Below are 20,525 nucleotides of genomic sequence, written 5' to 3' on the forward strand. Positions count from 1 at the left end.
TTACGAAAATGACTTTTTCTAAAACAACTTTTATGAAAAGAAAGAAAACTATTTTTTTTTAAAATGACTTTACGAATGAAAGGAACTGAAGAACCCTAAGAACTATAAGAACTGTAAGGAGTGAAATGAATGATTAGACTGTAAAAAATTGAAAGGATTGTAAATGAAAGGAAAAGACTGAAAATGAATGAATAGACTGAATGCATCATGTATGAAAATATATAACGGCCACATGAATGGATTGGAAATGGTACCGAATGGACTGGACTAGGCAATGCCAGGTAAGTAGTATTAGTAGTGCACTCAGTGCTGCACCCTGACGGAATCCCGTGGCCACGAGCGGAATCAAGTCCAAAAGACCTCTAACCCCATCACACGGGGCTTAATAGTGTGCTACACGGCCAATGAAAGTGATAAGAAAGAAAGAATGCATGTTAAGAAAGAATGCATGTATGTATGAAAAGACGTATGCATGAATGTATGTAAGAAAAGAAAGAATGCATGAATGTATGTAAAAAGATGTATGCATAAACAGACTCTTTAAGAAATGAAGGCAGCGATGTGTGGGGAACTGTTGTTAAGAAAAGAAAGCACGCTTTTAAAGAAAAACCCCACCTCGCAACATTTTTTTTAAAATGAACTGAATGGCCATGCATGATACGTATGATATGTATGTATGGAGTGATGAATGCATGACTGAAAACCAATGTTATTATATTTTAACTGTATGAAATAATGCTTACGAGTCATCGACTCATTTTAGTTTTTTTGTGTGTCCTCTCAGAGACAAGATGAGCATGATAGGTCAGGGCGGACACAGCCCAAGGAGAAGAGCACGAAGGCTTAGGCAAGATATTTTGTATGAAAAACTTTAATTATAAAATTTAATGTTTTCTATTGTAATATTTTAATTAAGAAAAATGAATTTTATTTATAACATGAAGTCTTTTGTATCCTGGCATGAAAGAAAAAGAAATTTCAAAAAGAATCGTAATTCCTGTCGATTTTTATTAAAATTATTTTATAAATGACCCACCACAAGGACGGGTATTACAATAGCACTCTTATATATGGATATAGTGGTTAGAGAACTTGACGAGTTATATTAAAGAAGAAAGTAGACAAAATAAAGAAAGTTAGATCGTTCAGCGAGCTCCATATGTGGGATTTCCTTGTGTAATTTTGTTGGTTTTCCGTACTTGGGGACAATCACTTCGGTGCAAACAAAGGTAATTAACTTTCTTCCTATGCTGGTATTTGTAATTTTCTACACAATTCCAAGTTCCCCAACGAACCTTTTAGGTTTGGCCGTATATCCCTTGAAAAATAGGAACCAATAAACATCAGGATATATATATTTACATGAACGCCAATCACATGATCAGTCTGTATTTAAAATATAATGTAATTATATAGAAAGAGATTATCATTTGTTATAATTCTTTTAAGTAAGGGGTATTAATTTCCAAATTGGCCATTTTTTTTAACAGTATTGTTAAGTAGAAGTACTTTTAGCTGTATAAATTCCGTGCAAGCTCTTTATAAAAAGATTGGATTTCACTTAACAAATTATTTTTTAGTACTTTACAGGGTGGTGTCTACCTTTTTTTAATACTCAAACTAAGCGATGGATATGTTGTCATCTTAAATTCAAGGATTGCATCCCTCCCTATCTTTCCAACGAAATTGAACTAGATATAAAAAAAAGTAGATATTATGTGACAACAAAAATGTAAAATTGCTTCTTACTTCCCCTAAGCAAAAGGTACTACTGCTAATCAATCGACCCTTTTGTTCTTTCTCTATGCAATACTAATTCCAAGAAGTTTTTTCTCGAATTGAATGCAAATCTTTCAAGACATCCTTGATGTTCATCCTTTCCTTTGGAAATTCCATGGAACAAGCTACTCCAATTCCAAGTATCAAACTCAAGCCTTCTCTGATTTTGGAACGAACTATAATTTTTCTCTGATAATTGGGAGTTTCATTCGTTCTTGTCTCTCCATGCTGATCTTCTATTTCCCAAAGAAGAATAGGACCAATAACATCAACCAGTCGTTCAGGCAAAGCTGCTTTGACGAATTCATGTAGCATAAAGCTGTCCTTGAACATGTCATCAGTTGGCCTTTTTCCTGTGAACATCTCCAGCAAGAGTATGCCATAACTATATACATCACCATATGTTGCTACTTCATTTCCCATACCATATTCTGTATATTCACATATAACATGTTTGTTTGAAAGGAAAATGAGAGTAAGTGCATAGTCTTGAAATTTGTAATGAACTCGAGATGGAAAGAAAAAATGTGAACTAAAAAGAGAAAATACCTGGAGGAGCATAACCCATTGTTCCTCTTATACCAATGGAACTTGATTGATCAGTTGAACAATCTCGTGTGTGCTCAACAAGAACTCTTGCCAAGCCGAAGTCACCAACATGTGCAGTCATTTCTTCATCGAGAAGAACATTTCCTGGCTTGAGATCGCAATGAACAATCGTTTTATCGCAATGATGATGAAGATATTCCAATGCATTAGCAACATCAATGGCGATATTCAACCTTTGAAGAAGACTCAAACTTTGTGGTTTCTCTAGAGCCTCATCATCATTTGTTTTTGGATTTGGATGCAACCACTCATCTAGATTGCCATTTACCATGAATTCATACACCAAAGCCTTGAAATCATGACCTTGAAAGTCAACACTTGAACAAGCTGAAAGTACTTTTACAAGATTTCGATGTCTGATATTTCTTAAAGCTTCACATTCAGCAATGCAACTCTTAGAAGCTCCATGGCGCAAGAGGTTGAGGACCTTGACAGCAATTGTACGTGAATCCTGATCAAGAATTCCTTTATAGACAGACCCAAAGCTACCAACACCAATTAAATTAGCTGAGGTGAACCCGTTTGTAGCTTTTAGGAGACTTTGGTAAGATACATTCAGAAGAGAATTTTCTGAGTTTCTTGAAGGGTTTTCTTTTCTCTTCTTTCTTAGTGAAAAAAGTAGACACAACAAAGTCAAAGTGATTCCAAGAAGTGCAACAAGTAGAGAGATGATCAACTTCAAGGTAAGGGTTAGCTTGTGCCCCTTATGGGATTTTTTGAATTTACATTTAGGAAGCTGAAGCTCTGTTATCCCACCACAGAGCTCACCGTTTCCCTTAACTGAAGTTGCACTTGAATTACGGAAAACTCCTTTTGTTGGTACCTCGCCCTCAAAATGGTTGTAAGATATATCCAATTGCTGCAAGAAGTTGAGACGTTCCAAAAACTTTGGAATTTCTCCCGACAAATTGTTGTTAGAAAGATCTAAAAGTTCAATACCTCTTAATGACTCCAATGATGAAGGAATGGATCCATGGAAGAAGTTTTTTCTCATGTCAAGAACTTCAAGTTTTACACAGCCGCCAAGACTTGCTGGGATTTCACCAAATAACTTATTTTCAGAAATATCTAAACTTTCTAGATTTTTGAAGTTTCCTATTTCCATGGGGAGGATACCAGTAAATTGGTTTGCAGACAAGTCCACAGCAATTAGTGAGAATGAGATTAGACCCATGACTTGTGGAGGGATAACACCACTGAGCTTATTCTTAGAAAGAATCAATTCCACCAAATTTTGGAACTTAGCTAGGCTTGGAGGGATTGCACCATGAAGATTATTCGTTCCTAAATACAGACTTATCAATAGTGTTAAGTTTCCTAGGGAGGGTGGAATGTTCCCTGAGAGATTGTTTGTAGATAAATCCAAAATTCTTAGCTTCCCAAGATAGCTGATCTCAGAGGGAATATTACCTGAGATTGTGTTCTTGGCAATCCCCAGCGTCTCCAAGTTAATGAGATTTCCTAACCCTCTTGGAATGCTTCCAGATATTCTATTTTCTCCTAGACCCAGTAAGCTAAGAGTAGTCGAGAAGTTGCTAATGCAATTAGGTAACACACCGCCAAGGTTATTATTATTTGTAGACAATATCCTGAGATCTGTGGCATTAGTGAGAGAGCAAAGAAAACTCAAGTCATTTCCTCCACCATGTCCGAAGAGATTGGAGTGAATGGAAAACGCCTCAAGTCTGTATAGCATTTCTACAGAGGGAACTTTTCCAGTGAGTTTATTGGAGTGTATATACAGGCCATATAGATATGAAGCGTTAGCTAGTGAAATAGGGATAGATCCAGAAAACTGATTTCCAAAAATGTGAAAATGTTGGAGATTGGGTAAGGTGTTGCCCATGTCACAAGGAAGACTCCCACGTAATTTGTTGTCTCCTACATCAAAGACTATAATAGAAGAGAGATTAAAGATTGATGGAGGAATTGTACCAGCAAATCTATTTGAACCCAAACTCAGAAGTATAAGCTTTTTCAGCTGGCCAAAAGATTCAGGAATACTCCCCCCCAAGTTATTATAAACAGCATCTAATACTTCAAGAGAAGATAAGTTTCCAAAAGAAGGATGGATACTTCCTGTTAGGTTATTATTGTAAAGAGACAATCGTTGGAGCTTGGACAAAGTGGAAAGCTCTGGTGGGATTTCTCCAAATAGTTGATTATAATGAACTCTGATGTAGATGAGATTGGTGCAACCAGATATATTCCTTGGAATTTGGCCACTGATGCTGTTGTTGGCTAATGCCAAGATTTGCAGTCTGCGCAGATGCCCAACTTCTGGAGGGATTATATGAATAAAGCTGTTGTTTAAGAGGATTAGTGCCCTAAGAAAACTCAAGTTTCCTACTTGTGGTGATATGGAGCCCCCCAGATTTTGGGATTGCACGTCCAATTTTATGACCCTGTCATGATGTTTTCGACCACATGTAACACCTTGCCAGCTGCAGAAATGGATGCTATCATTCCAGGAGCTCAAAAAACCAAGTGGGTCATGGGTAATCTTGGCCTTGAAGTCCAGCAAGGCCAACCTATCAGTCTCATTCCCTGCGCCAACTACAAAGGTGATCGACGAGACACAGCAACAGATGAACACAAAATACTGTATGCAGAAAGAAGATGATGCATGCGCCATAAAAAATGGCTGAATAAATTGCTTCTAACAGAGGCGGGTTGATGGTTTTGCTATTGGTATCGTTGTGTATGTGTGTCTATATATATAGTATGTATGTATGGATGGATGTATTGAAGTGGGTTGCCTTCTTTCTCACATGGGGATGAAATTTGCTCACTGTACTTGCCTTTACTTTAGGGTAAGAAGTCAAGCTTGATGGCTAGGTGACTAGGTCCTTAGCTTTTGAAATTCAGTACTGCCTTGCGTTTCACGCTCACAATATAGTGCAATTATTATTGTTGGCTAGATTTTCTTGCCAAGATTGTGTTTCTTTTTCTATACATGTTTTGGAATGATGTGCCATTAACTGAAGTCAACTTTATTCCTAGCCCACTTTATGCATTTACAAGTGGTGTTGGATCATTTATTCAAATCAAGATGGTGGTTTGAGTGGAACAAAAAAAAAAAAGACGGTGGTTTGAGACTTTCGATTGATACACAGCGGCTAATAAAGTTTGACATTTTTGTTTATATATATTTATACCAGTGTGTAAGAGATAAGTAACATAGTCAGGATATTATAAGAAAGTTTAAAATGGATGGAGAAGATTGTTTAATTTTGCTCTATTCGAGAAAGAAAACGTTATTTTGTCTCATATTTTATATATTTATTTTGACTGTTTATATATATTTTTTTATTTTTTAAAAAATTATTTGTAAAAAAGGAAAAGAAAAGCTGCAAATGCACTGGTACATAACCAGCGGTACATGCATGGTGAACAGCAGAGTAATCGTCCACTCGGGACGAGTGAAAATCACTTTAAAACAAAGAGAAGTAGTTATATGTCTGCCAGGCTGTAATCGAGCCGAGCTGAACTGAGCCGATTTTTAATTTGTCAAATTTAACTCGATTTAAAATATTCAAGTTTGAACTCTAATTGAGCTGAAATATTACGTATTTTAATTATTTAAAACTAATTTATTTTAAATTTTTCGTGACACTATTATTAGTTTTAGATAGAAAAATAATTAATAAGTATAAATACGAGTTGTGATTTTTAATTGATTCAAATTATGTTTATACTTAATTTTATAATTATGATTTAATTGGACAATATTTCTTCACAAATATAATATATTTTTGATAATCTATTTTTTATTTTGAATTATTTTTTGAGTGTTATTTTTATCTACTTATTTTCAGCTCAAATAAAATTCACATGAATCTAGTTGGAATATTTTATCAAAAAGTGTATATTAATTAAGAGGAATGAAGAGAAGGAAGGAAGCAGTATACTTAAGCGATTGAAAAGTATATAAAATGAAGATAATTTTGAATGATAAATAACTTTCAGTGGTTATTTTCTTTCTTTTATTATTTAAGATGCATGTAATCTTTATGGTTGAACGAAATTATCAAGGCTTGAAAATTCTTAATAGTGCAACATTAAAATCATATAAGGGTGCTGTTTTTTTGAAAAGAGACGAAAAGAAAACAAAAATGTTAGGTGGAGTGTCTTCACGTCTGGCGTCTTGGAGGTCCCATGAAACACCTCTTTATTTTATTTTTGCTTGCTCTTGGACATGGGAGTGTGAACGTAATCGGCAGCTTGTTTGAGCTTGGCTTTTATGTTGATAGAGGGAAAAGCAATTCTGGACGTATACGGAACACTTGAGTCGGCTCTACATATATATATATATCTTGTTTGCTAAACGGAAAAAGGGAAGGAGGAGGGGATTAGAAGGTGAGTCGATCATTTGTCTGGAGTGGAGAGGTGCCGTGCTTGACTTGGATTGGGGGTAATTAATTAGTCGGACGTGGGAGGGAAAAAAAAATAGAGTTGGTGGTGATTAATTATGGGGAGTAGGTGAGAGACGTGGAAGTATTTGAGTTTAGGGGAAGTCGGTGGTGATTTAAAGACTTAGGCTGGGGGGAATTTACGGGGTGGGCTGGGAGGAATTTACGGGGTTGGACGTTTGGAGTTGGCGTGTAACTCATTTGGAATTTCAGGAGTTGAGGAAGTTGGTGTATGCTTTTCCAGGAGAGTTGAGGTAGAGCCGGTTGATTGAGTTTTATTTAGCTGAGTAGAGTATTGATGTTGGGTTGATTCAGATGATGAACAAAGGAGCCGTTGGATTAACAGACACCAACAACCAGAATTAACAGGATGACATGGGAAAAACCAAAAAGAGGATATGTAAAGGTGGAATTTTATTATTGGATATTTTGATTATCTATATATTTATCTTAATTCATTGTGATTTTTGAATACAGTGAATGCTTGAAGAATTCCTGTGATATTCAAATAGATTTGTGAATGTTTTAATCATCAATCGTTCATGCTCAATCATTAGCGACTATTTTTCTTGACTTTAAATGCTAAATCTTCTAATTAAACGGAATCATTATTCTAATTTAATTGAAGTAAATCGATCGAAAATAATATTATAAATTATTAGACGGATCCTCAAAACCTTAGTTTTTCTCCATATCAATTCATTTTTATCAATTTAGTTTTATTCAATTATTTCAAAAATCATCTCAGTAATTTTATTTTATATTCGATCGCACATTTGTTTCAGTAATTTTTTTTCATTGTTTGAATTTATTTTCTTTATCACAAAAGTCAATTTATGTGGATTCGATCCTGTGAAGTACTACAACACCTGTATATTTATAGGTAAAACTATACTAAATTTTTGATTCATTAGTTTGAGTCAAAGTTTAGGCACAACAAACTCGAGTCCGAGTTTGAGTTTTTTTTTTTAATTCTCTATTCGAACTCAACTCGATAAGCTAAACTCTCAACTCGAGCTCATTCTAATAACGAGTTTGAGTCGAGCCGAGCTCGACCTCAAGCTTGAGCTTGAATTGTTTTTTTTAATAAGATTTAATAAATAAATAAATAACTAATATTAAATTTATATAACTAACAAGTCGAACTTCTATTAAATTATAAAATTTTAAAAATTTGTAAATAATTAATATCTAACTAGTGGATATTTATTCAAAATAATAATATATATATGCCTACGTATATTATTAATACATACACTTAATATGATAGCATATATCTATTTCATATATGGTTCACACATAATAATATATGAAATTATTAAATTTTATCGACTAATTATTATACAAATTATAAAATATACCTATAAAGTATATTCACTATATAGATAAAATTAATTAGAATACATATTATATATTTAATTATAAAAGTGGTATGCTTATATTATTAGATAATACATATATACATGCATAGGTGTATGTATATATTTATCAATATATGAATGAGTTTTAATCAAGTTAAGCTAATGAGTCGGCTAGAGCATAAACCAGCGAACCTAAAAGAGCCTTATCCTAGTCGAGTTGAGTTTTGTCAGGTATGTGTCATTTACAAATCGAGCACGTATCTGCTTTAACAAAAGAGTTCTTTTTTTATTTTATTTTTTTCACGAGTTGAATTCGATTCGAATTTAACCAAGTGAATACCGAGCAGGTTATTGAACAGACTGGTTCATTTACAGTCCTATCTACCAATTCTATAAAATTATAAAACATATATACATAAAAATAAAAAGCAGTTTAGAAGCACTGCATATACAATGTATAGCAAGCCCAAGTAGAAATTAACACCACCACCCAACACGTTATAAAATTGTATAGAGAAACGTACGGTACCTATTTTTTATAATAATAATAGTAATAATAAATGCTCTGTTTCTCTTTGAAGCTTCGAGTTGTTTTGGGAAATTTTTCCTTCAGAATTTCGATGATCTAGAAGTTCTTACCTTATTTATGTCTTTGAAAAAATCAATAAGCGGTAAAAGATGAGAAGTTTCTCTTTTTATTGGATTAGTAATCATAAGTGGTAGGAAATCTTTTGTCTTCAATCCTGTTTTATCAATCTTAATATCAATAAATTAAGTGGATTTATTGTGGTAATAAAGACAATACAATGAAAGGTATTTGATGATATTTCCAAGCAATTTCCTTAGCAAGAAACACTATATGCTATTGGTACCGTTATATATATATATGCATGCATGCTTGCAGCATGGATGGATCATGGATGTATTGAAGTGGGTTGCCTTCTTTCTCACATGGGGATGAAATTTGCTCACTGTACTTGCCTTTACTTTATGGTAAGAAGTCAAGCTTGATGGCTAGGTGACTAGGTCCTTAGCTTTTGAAATTCAGTAGTGCCTTGCGTTTCACGCTCACAATATAGTGCAATTATTATTCTTGGAATGATGTGGCCATTAACTGAAGTCAACTTTATTACTAGCCCACTTTATGCATTTACAAGTGGTGTTGGATCATTTATTGAAATCAAGATAGTGCTTTGAGACTTTCGATTGATACACAGCATATAATAAAGTTTGATATCTTTGTTTATATATATATATATATATCAGTGCGTAAGAGATAAGTAGTATAGTCAGGATTTCTTTTATCAGGAGATTAGAAGAAAGTTAAAATGAATGGAGAAGACTGATTAATTTTGCTCTATTCGAGAAAGAACACGTTATGGAAAACTTAAGATCCACGCAAAGCCATTCATTTTCCTCGGAATATGGTAAAAAAGAAGAAATATGCTTAATTATAAATAATGTTTATTGCCATAGACATTTACATAAATAATGTTTATAATTAATTATAAATATGATTAATTATAAATATTATAAATAATATGGTAAAAAAGAAGAAATACTTAAGTGTGATGTATTCTTATTTTAAAAAATAAGTAAATATGACATTTACATAAAAAAAATTAATTTTTTAATAATTACTTTTATTATTTTTTTAAAAGAAATATACGATATTTGCATAAATTGTTATTATATCTAACATTATACATGATAAAATAAATTTATTTTTTTAGATTTAGATCATATAGGATTTAGAGTCGAAGACAGATACGAAATATAACTTCTTGAGTAAAGTTTTCGGACAACCGTAAATGTTTAATAAATTGCGAATGTTATAACTTCTTTTATGTGTTTATTTATTAATTTTATGTACTCTATGCCCTCCTGATAGTTTAAATCCGCATTTTTCAGCCCCATTTATTCACAATACGATTTACTAGAATCAATAATTATTATATTCACTTATATAAGTATAAAAGGAATCATGAAGAAACAATATCCGATGCCCTTGAATATATAATTAATTGAGGCAAAGACTAATTAGTCATTCCTAATAGAATAATACAACATTTAACTCTAAATATTTAATGGGTGGATGCATGGTAGGAGCACTAACAAAGTGGAGGAGACCTCAAGTCAATATACACGTGGAAAGCTTAGATAATTGGAGCTAGTAATAACGTATTCCTCAAATTATATATGGTCCATAGGGGCTAATTAGGAACTTGAGAATCTGAGGTGACGTCGGCCTCTTTGGAAATGTTCGAGAAATGAGATTATATAAGAAATATGTAAATAGTAATAAAATGATTTGAATTTATATAATATTTTAGGTTAGATTTGAATAATAAGTTAAGTAGAAATAAGTTGAGTTAAAAGTAAAAAATTAAAGAAAATATTGTTAATATATTATTTTTTAATATTATTATTATTTTAAAATTTAAAAAAAGTTAAATTTTTTAGTCTATTTTGTATAGGAATTTGTAAAAGTTGTAACGATGAGATGATATGAACTCTCAATCCAAACGGAGCCTAATATATTTTGAAAAATGAGAGAAAAAAATTAAATATAAATATGATAAAATTAAAATATTGTAAGCATATAATTTTTTAATATAATTTTTATTTTAAAATTTGAAAAAATTGTAGTAGTGTTTTTTATATTTTATTTGAAAGTTTAAAATAATTAAAATGATTAAATAATGAATAGACAAAAAATTGAAAACTTAAAATTATCAAATATTTTTTTATATTTGAGTGATGCTTAAACATGAAATTATTATATCCTAAAAATACTTTTGATTAGGGTTAACGTTTAATTATTATAGTATTTAATCCTATTTTCCTATATGTCAAATTAAATCAAGATTTAAGACCAATCTGTAAGTAATAATGATGACGAGCTAGACTTGCAAATAGAGATGATAACCATGACACGAATGGACTAGTACTGCCTAGTCAGTCATGTTAGTGGCGTGGTTTATGAACGTATCAACTACTGCTAAAGTGAATTAATTCATTGCTTTCATTGAAATTAATGCATATATGCATGGTTATACCATTTAATATTAACTATATCAATGGATGGTGCATGTGATCTAATTTTAAGCATGCATGCATGGTTACATACATATTATATACATGTCATGTATATATATATATATAATACTTTAACTATAAAAAGATTTTACAAAAATAAACTTATAAACTCATGTCACTTGATATGATATATTAAATTATGAAATTATTTTTATTATAAAGTAAATAATCAAACGTATCATATAAAATTATGTTAATTTGTACCTTTATTTTTATGAGTTTTTTTATGACAGTAGCACTTCTCTCTATGTATATAAGTGGTAAGAATATAATTCATGCTTAAGCAAGTAATTAAGTAGCGATAAATGGATTCAGCATGATTATTGATCATGGTATACAACTAAATTCCTAACCTTCACGATGAGTATATATGAATCTTTTTAACCATGCTAGATCTAATTCCTCATAACTTAATTGTGATAAATATCATGCATTACTAACTGTACTAATTAGGACTGCCATATGTATAATGAATTTCGTTTATTCTTTTTCTAAAGGAAATATATTTCATTAATAAAAAATCATAATAAAATTTGAATGCATGAAGGAGGATCCTCCATGTCCAGAAATAAGAAGGGCATTCTGAGCTAAAACATGAGCAATTTTTTAGTCTCTTCTAACATGATGTGCAGACCACTAAGCATAGTGCTGCATCTGCTGCTTGATAACGGCGGATATTAAAGGCAGTTTAAAGTACAAAGCCAGAATTTATCTAACAACTATGTAATGATAATAGTTAAAAAAAATAAAATTAGAGGAATATTTGGTTCACTACTTGGGTCCATACATATAACTTGTCAATTTGTTAGAATATGATACAATTTTATGGGTCCATCACTGCAACAAATTTGACATTTTGGAATGAAATTGATATTTCGTCTCAAGATATCCCAGCAGTTGAATAATCATTTGAACAAGAAACTTGACGTTCAAATTGATGGTATACCGTTGGAACAAACATTGTTTTTGTATTAGAACATTTCACATTAGTTCGAATGGACATTCTGGTGGAAGAAATGCATACATCTAGGGTGCAAAGTATTTGAAGGGGAGATCCTTTGAGCTCAAAAAATCTGCAAGAGATTGTTTAGTGTACTGCTTTTTAGTGTACTGCTTTCCTGCCTTAATTTCCAGTCAATAGATTTAATTTAGTTTAGTTTAGGCGCTTGTCAATTAGGCTCTTGGTGGTGTGATTTATGGTGGCTTAAGGGAGATGCAATAGCTCTGCGGCTATGATGTGGCCTAGGCACAAGAAGGTGGCAGCAGGATAGAAGAGCTGGACGGAGTTGGCCTCCATGTGGTGGCCCTGAACCACTATGGGGGTTCCCAGCTGCAAGGCATGCCACTTTGTTGGGTGGTAGCGTCTGGTAGCACCGCAACACAGCTCATGCTGAGAACTTCCATGTCTGTTAATGGTGTGCTCAACTTGGGCTTTGCTCAACCTATGGTGGTTCTCGGCATGAACCTTGGTGGACCCTATGGACGAACTCCTAAAATGGAAGTTGAGAGTGCTTTGTTTCAGAAAATGAAAATAGACGAGGCTCGGTAGCTGGGTGCAGTCTATCGTTGGGGGGATGCACGCACACAGGCTCGGGCTAGTTCATGGTGGGGCAACCATTAGAACGCTGCCGTCACTAGCCATGGGCTTGGTGAACGATGCAGCTGTGGAAGGTGGTGGTGACTCGTGTTTTACTGTTGGGCTTGGTGTAAAGCCATGATATGGAGTCACACCATGAGATGTGGAGGAGGATTGCCGCCTCGGTGACGCAATGGAATAGGTTGCAGCAGACATAGAGGAGAGAAGAATGTGAGTGTTTTGAATGAGGCTGGGTTGTAGACCACCCACACATGCTTGCTGCAAAAAGTGTGTAGAAAGTGTTTTGGCCTTGGTGTTTGTCAGGCACTCACAGAATCTGACGGGCAAAAGGTGCCTAGAAAGTGCGGCATGGGCTAGACAAAAGTTGATCATGACTAACATCCGTTTAGAGATCATTTATGAGTGTTTTTAATATTTAATGTTTTATGTTGTCATGTTCGTTTTATGTCGTAGTTAGGTAATAATAAATAGAAATAAGTTATTGGATTTATTGTCCATAGCAAGCTTTGTCCCTCTCCTCCATTAGAGGAGAAGGGTTTCTCCCTCTCTTCCATCGGAAGATGAGGGTTTTCTCCCTGTCTTCCTTTGAAGAGTTAGGGTTGGATGTGTTTTCTAAGATAAGTCGAGATGGACACCTCAATTATTTACAAAGTCTTACATCTCAGAAGGTCTTGTCACTAGAGAGTTTATTTGAAGTCCAACAATCTCCATTACAAAAAAATTTATGTGTGGGGAAGGCCCAAACGGATAAGTAGTTTGGCTTGTTATTGAGATTTTTTTCATATATTTATCAGTCACAGCTGTAACTTTCTTCATGAATGAATTGAAGTCTATTTCCCATAAATAAAGAGGTGTGAAGTATTTAATTTTGATTGAACCTAAATCATGCCATTTGAATGAAAATATATTGAATTTCGAATGTAAACAAGTAGTTTGAACCACGATATAATTGATAGTATTTTACTTTCATTAAATTAAAAGAAAAAAAAACAAATGTATAAACATGTTTACATGTTGCCCATTGATTAAAACCCTTAAGTAGATTCATCGCGTAAGAGATAAGAAGTATAATCATAATTCCTTTTGTATCTCACCTGTTAGGAGATTAAAGAAAGTTTTAAAATGAGTGAAGAATATTTCTTTAAGTGGATAAGGATTCATCCTTTGCAGTCCATACGCATTTTGCTTTATCGCTGACATGTGCAGATGAGACGTGCAAGACGCATGTTTGATTAATCTGTTTGGGGAATTAGGGGCAAATGCAATCACTTCAAAACAAACATTAACAGTCAAATGGCTGCCAATTGTATAAAATTATGAAACGTGTATATAGCAAAATAATAGAAGCTTAGAAGTACTGCATGTACAATGTATAACAATCTAAATTTTTCTCCTTCTGGCAAGGGTAGGGGAGAGCTTTTCTCTGTTTCTCAATAACAAAGGGTATCCTCTCTTGCACAATTTGTTTGAAAAGTTTTTGAGAATGGAAGATTTTCTAATCCCTACAAGGGTCTAAAACTGGCTGAAGAAGACAGACAAGAAGTAGTTATACCAGAGGAAGATGTTATGATTTTGACTGAGAAAGGAAAAGGATGTCGGTAGCTCTTATAGTAGCATATAAGGAGGTGAATAAAGGAGCATTTAAATCCACAATGGTGAAAATATGAAAAGTTGAAAGGCACACAGTTTTCAAAGGAGTGGGATGTAATAGGTTTTTAATCAAGTTTCAAGGGAAAAAAAAAAGAGAAAACTAGAATCATACAAGGGCGTCCATGGTCCATTGATAAGTATCTTGTGAGCTTAAAAGAATGTGATGGTGATACAACGTCCAAAGATATTAGCTTCTCCTCTGAACCATTTTGGATACAGTTTCATGATATGCCTTTTGCTGGTATGAATAAAAGCATGGGGGAAAAGCTTGGTTCAACAATAGGCCAAGTGATTATGGTAGACGCTAACGACAATGGTACAAGTTGGGTAAACTTTTTAAGCGTAAAGGTTTTGGTAGACATCACAAAACCATTGGCAAGAGGTTGTTTATTAAACATTAGAGATAAATGGTTTTGGATTTCCTTTAAATATGAGAGGCTGCCCAACTTTTATTTTCATTGTCGTATAATTAAACATGCCAATAAAAGATGTTCAAAGTTGGATTCTGAAAGAAGATTAGGAGACAATTTGCATATTCAATATGGCACATGGTTAAGGGCAGGCATATAGACCAACCAAATTGGCATTCATAGAAAATCAGGAGGAGTTTGGGAAAAGGAAACCACTGGTGACATTCAACAGGGCAACTCCAATAAGATGTTTCTTGAAAATAACAAAAAATGAAAGGAACTACAAGAGGATGCAATTACGGATCCAGTACCACAAGATTCCACAAAATCAAGAAGTGATAAGTTGATAGATGCTGAATTTGGTAACAAGTAAATAGAGGAAGTCAAGAGAGCGTTGACCTATCACAACTAGAGACAATTTCAAAAAAGAATGATTCTTCAATCATATCTTTTATGCTGGAAAATTACAAAATTTTCTCCAAGATTTCAATAAACAACTTGATCCTAACCTTTCCTAATAATGAAGGTCACATGGCTGATATCATGCATGGCAGTAGCTAGATATGTTTTCGCTCCATCACTAATAATATGGTTGTTAATGTGGATATGTGGATGAAAAGAAGACATTATCCAATTGGAAGATGAGAGCTAGAGATGGAAAAATAAAGGGATACTCATGTGATAGTTTGGAATCAACTATGAACTCGGATACCAACTGTTCTAATAAGAACAGAAACATTATGGGGAGAGGAAATGCAAGTTTTGATTGTTAAAAGAACCAAAACCCACCCTTTTATTTGGGATGACCAACAAATAGAATTCGTAGAGGTTGTCCAACAACCTTGCTAGAAATTATGATTCTGTTATACTAGAATTGTCGAGAGCTAGGGAACCCTTGGACAGTTTGTGAACTGCACCTTTTGGTGAGGGAAAAGCTCTCACTCTTGATTTTTCTTATTGAAACCAAGTGCAAAAGAGACATACTAGAAGTTATTCATAACAAACTAGGATTTGAACAGTTTCATGGTTTATAGTATTGGGAGAAGTTAAGGTATTATTGTTCTATGGAAGAAGAAAGTACAAGTTGAGCTAAGTTCTTTTTCACAAAGTCATATTTCTCCGATTACAAACCATTCTATTATGGATTAGAAATGGACTTTGACTAGTTTCTATGGGCAGCCTGTACTAGCATGAAGGGTGAAAAGTTGGCACCTATTGAGGTTGATTAAACCTAGCAATCAATTAACATGGATGTGCATGGGAAACTTTAATGAAATTATTTCTCAAGAAGAGAAGTTTGGAGCAGCAGTTAGACCATACAAACAAATGGAGGTATTCAGAGAAGTACTAGAAGAATGTGAATTAAGTGATTTGGGCTTGAGAGGATTTGAGTGTACATGGTGTAACAACAAGGAAGGAATGGAGCTCACAAAAGATAGATTGGAAATAGTGATTGGTATTCCCTCTATGATCTTTCAGATATTTATATTCTTCCTATCCAAAACTTTGATTAATACTCTTTGCTCATTTCTTGCCATAATCAAGAGAGGGATTTCATGCGTAGGTGGAAATTTTCAAATGTGAGGTCAGTACAAGGATGGGATTTGATGATGTGAATAAGACTTTCATAGCCCTAATTCAAAAGAAACTATAACGCCCCGTACCCAGATGAATCGGAGAATTACTACCTATCACCTATAATCATGTCTCCCAATACAAATATAATTTCCAAAGGTTCCAAAACGAAACATAAATTCATCTATTTCAACTTAATATATAAATTTCATCCAAAAGGTCATTAATGTAATAAATCAAATAACATAAATAAACCTCAACATAATAAATTGATAATTTCATAAGTCTTAATAATCCAAATAACATAATGAAATCTAGATAATCAAACAAAACCCCTCTATTAGCAATGATACCCTTAGGTACTCGACTCCCTATCCTAGAGTAGCTTTGCTCACTTTTTCTATTCCTGATACCCTTAGGTAAAGAGAAAACATATGTATAGATCAAGGTGCATCATACCATTGTTTGGAAAATCTAAGAGAGTTAACTAGTCTTCAAACATCATTCATTACACTGAAATTGCAGGGGAGGGGGGAGACCTGGAGACACCATTGTTGTGAGGGATTTGTGCAAAACTTTAGAGTGTGCCAAACTAAGAGAAAATGAGGTGAAGAATTATAGAGAGATGTAGACTAAGGCAAGGAGCCTTACCAATGTGATGGTGTGCGGTGGTGTACGACAACTGGAAGCAACCGAAGGTGGAGAGTATCCCACAAATGTGCTACTGTCACCACAAATTGAAGATGAAAGAGGAAGACAAAGAAGATGAGAGAGAGAGAGTAGTTTTGGACCGAGTGTGGCATCCGTATGAAACTGATTTTTTTTTGGGCAGGGGGGTAATCTGCCGAAAATATGGTGTCAATGGAAAGGAGAGTGGGAAGTTGGGGAAGGCGAAAATCTTGAGGGAATGAACTACTTGAATGTGTGTGGAGGAGAAAAGGAAGTGCAAACCAATTACAGGGGTGTGAGGGAAGAGGATGCCAAGAGGGAGGAAGAAAAATCAAAGAGGTGAATGTACCTGAAAGTGATGTCGTGTGGGGGTACCCTTGAATAGGCTTGGGCCCTGGGTATTACATAAACAATTCCCCAAGATAGTGTCTAATTGTTGCCTTATCAGTTTTCATAATGTTTTCTCCAAAATAATTGCAAAGGTATTGGCACTTAATAGATCGAAACTTATTCTTCTAGGGATAATATCTCCGACACATAGTACTTTTATGCTTGGTAGACTAATATTTGATAACATTATTGTGGCATATGAAGCTATGCATACTATGTAAAATTGAACGAGAGTAAGAAAAGAAAGGCTACATGGCACTCAAGCTAGATACAAGTAAGGCTTACGATAGAATTGAATGGGATTTATTGAAAGTTGTTATGCAAAAAATGGGGTTTGATAACAGATGGATTGAATTAATTATGAAGTGTGCTATTTAATGCTATTCATTATGGTGGACTTTTAGAAAATGATTTTAAGAAAAATGAATTATCATTCGTTTAAAACTTTTTTCCTTTCATGCCAGGATATTAAAGACTCCATGTTTATAAAATAAAATATGCTTATTAATTTAAAAGGGGTTATGATGAAAAACATTGATCTTTATAATTAAAGTCTTTCGTACAAAACATTGTGCCTGGGCTTCCGTGCTCTTCCCCTTGGGCCATGTTTGTCCTGATGCGTACTATTTTTCTTGTCCCTGGGATGACACACATAAAAAGTAAAATGAGTCGAAAACTCGTAAGCATTACTTCATACGGTCAAAATATAATAACATAGGTTTTCAGTCATGCATTCATTACTCCATACATACTATACATAAGACATTCGTTCATTTAAAACATTTTGAGGTGGGGTTTTTCTTGAAAATGATTCTTTTTTATAAAACGTTTATTTTCATTCTTAAAACATTTTCATACACCTCGTGCCTTTATTTCTTAAACTGTCTGAGTAAACAAGCATTTTTTCTTAACATACATACATTTTTTCTTATCACTTTCCATTGCCCGTTACAGACTGTTATCTCCCGTGTGTGAGGGTTAACGATCTTCCTTTGGACCCAGACTCCTCCCGTGGCCACAAGTTGGGAATTCCTTTGCAGTTAGGGGGTAGCATTGGGTGCACTGGCAGCATTACTTACTCGGCATTGCAATCTGCCCATTCATTTGGTACCCTTTCATTCATTCATATGGCCATTACGTAGTTTCATATATTAAAACATTAATTCATTTAGTCATTTCTTTCATTCTTCCATTCATCAGTCCGTTCATTTAGAAACATCATTTAAAAGCATGAGCTTAAACATCATCTTTTAAGGCATCATTTAAAACATCAATTCATAGGGACATTTTAAAACCTCGGTTCGTAGGGACATTTTAACACATTTTCTTTGCATCGTTTAAAGCTTCGCTTAAAGCATGAGGAAGGAGCCTCGCATTTAATTTTGTGAAAATACATCCAATACATACTGCGTATAGACATCCATTCACATGCATATACTTAATACTTTGGGTGCATAAAAAGGGACTATCAAGAAGGGCCATTACATAAACATACTTGAAAACTTATATTTGGCATTCTTTCGTAAAATATCGTCCATATCATTTCGTAAAGTCTCGTAAATGAAAAGCATTTCATTTTCATTTTCATTTTCATATCTTTTAGAAAACTCTAGAAGAGTATAAATATAATATTTACCTAGACTCCATGCCATACTTATTGAATGCAGTCCATTCATGTGCATGTCAGACGGCAACGTACATGCATACACATAACCTTAGTGTCATTCTCTATCTAAAGCATAAGTTACTAAACTAAAAATAGAACTACACTTCACTTGGAAATACTCTCTTTCTATCCCATGCTCTTACGTGCCACCTACTGTGTTTTCCAAATTCAGCGTTCTACCTCCAATGCCCATCCACTAAAGTGAATCTCCATTGTTCACCTTAGAGTTCAGACACTAAGACCTTTATCTTACTCTCCTATTAACCACATTTTGATGCATGACTTGGATTGACTAAGTCACGCATCCCAATCATAGATGGTATACCTGTCACTTCCTTCACCCATCTTAGCCCACACTAAGTCCTCATTCCCATACATACATGCCACATGACTTTAAGCCAAATTTGAGGCTTAAACATCATGTAACCATGCTTAGGATAGGTTACCCATTATATATTGTAAATCCATCTGGTGCGCATGTCTCATCAGATGTACATGTACCTTATTATCACCTAAGATCAATATATAATCTGTTGAACGCCCGCTTGTATAAACAAGCTCCATACTCCGATACTAACTTCTATTCAAAACCAGTCAGTAGGACTTCCTACTTCCCAGCCCTTTTACAAGTTCATCCTAATACTTACACGACAAGATCCCATTCATAATACACCTCCATCTCGTCACGTAGCTTAAGGCTAATCCCAAGCTATATCGTGACACCCGTCACTATGACAGGATCACCTCAGAACTACTTCGGGACACTGCTCTACAATTCCCGACACGACATCACCCGTTGTACATTTCTCAGCTACACCATCTAAACCTTTGTGACAGGCCATCCGGTGCATCACAATACCACACGGAGTACATTCCATTTGAACTCCCTTCCATCCACACTATGCCATACACCATTACGATACATGCCACATGGTGCATTGCTGCACAACATGGAGTATGCACCATGTGTACTCCTTTCAAGCTACGCTACACCACGTACTACTACAACACACACCAAACGGTGTATTCCTGCATGACATGGAGTACACGCCACATGTGCTCCCCTTCACAACACTATGTCGCATCACTACTACAACACACACTTCAAACCCACACTTCACGGCACAGTCCACATCACTTAACAACACACCATACAACTATGCCTAACACTTCACTTCACAGTGAACTCCACAATCAACCAACTAACATCTAACATAATTAATAAGGGATAGAGGGTTATACCGTCGTCGAGATTAACCCATGCACTGCTCGCTACCCATCATGGTTGAAGATGTTGAAAGTTTCATA

At 34.3% G+C, this 20,525-nt stretch overlaps 1 protein-coding gene across 1 annotated transcript; it reads right to left on the minus strand.

The window, feature by feature from the left end:
- Positions 1-1,636: 1,636 nt before the first annotated feature.
- On the minus strand, positions 1,637-5,094 carry LOC122298522 (probable LRR receptor-like serine/threonine-protein kinase At3g47570). The gene is made up of 2 exons (XM_043108312.1): positions 2,329-5,094; positions 1,637-2,210 (listed from the first exon to the last, which is right to left on the minus strand). The coding sequence occupies exons 1-2, from the start codon at positions 5,021-5,023 to the stop codon at positions 1,813-1,815; spliced, it is 3,093 nt and encodes a 1,030-aa protein (XP_042964246.1). The 5' UTR covers positions 5,024-5,094; the 3' UTR covers positions 1,637-1,812.
- Between the last annotated feature and the right edge of the window lie 15,431 nt (positions 5,095-20,525).

This window comes from Carya illinoinensis, chromosome 16, assembly GCF_018687715.1.
Source record: "Carya illinoinensis cultivar Pawnee chromosome 16, C.illinoinensisPawnee_v1, whole genome shotgun sequence".
In the NCBI taxonomy this organism is placed as follows: Eukaryota; Viridiplantae; Streptophyta; class Magnoliopsida; order Fagales; family Juglandaceae; genus Carya; species Carya illinoinensis.

Bases quoted from the DNA above. Each gene is read 5' to 3' on its own strand.
- LOC122298522 (XM_043108312.1), bottom strand. From the start codon at position 5,023: ATGGCGCATGCATCATCTTCTTTCTGCATACAGTATTTTGTGTTCATC. The intron at 2,211-2,328 runs GTATTTTCTCTT...GTGAATATACAG, and splicing joins AATGGGTTATGCTCCTCCAG to AATATGGTATGGGAAATGAA.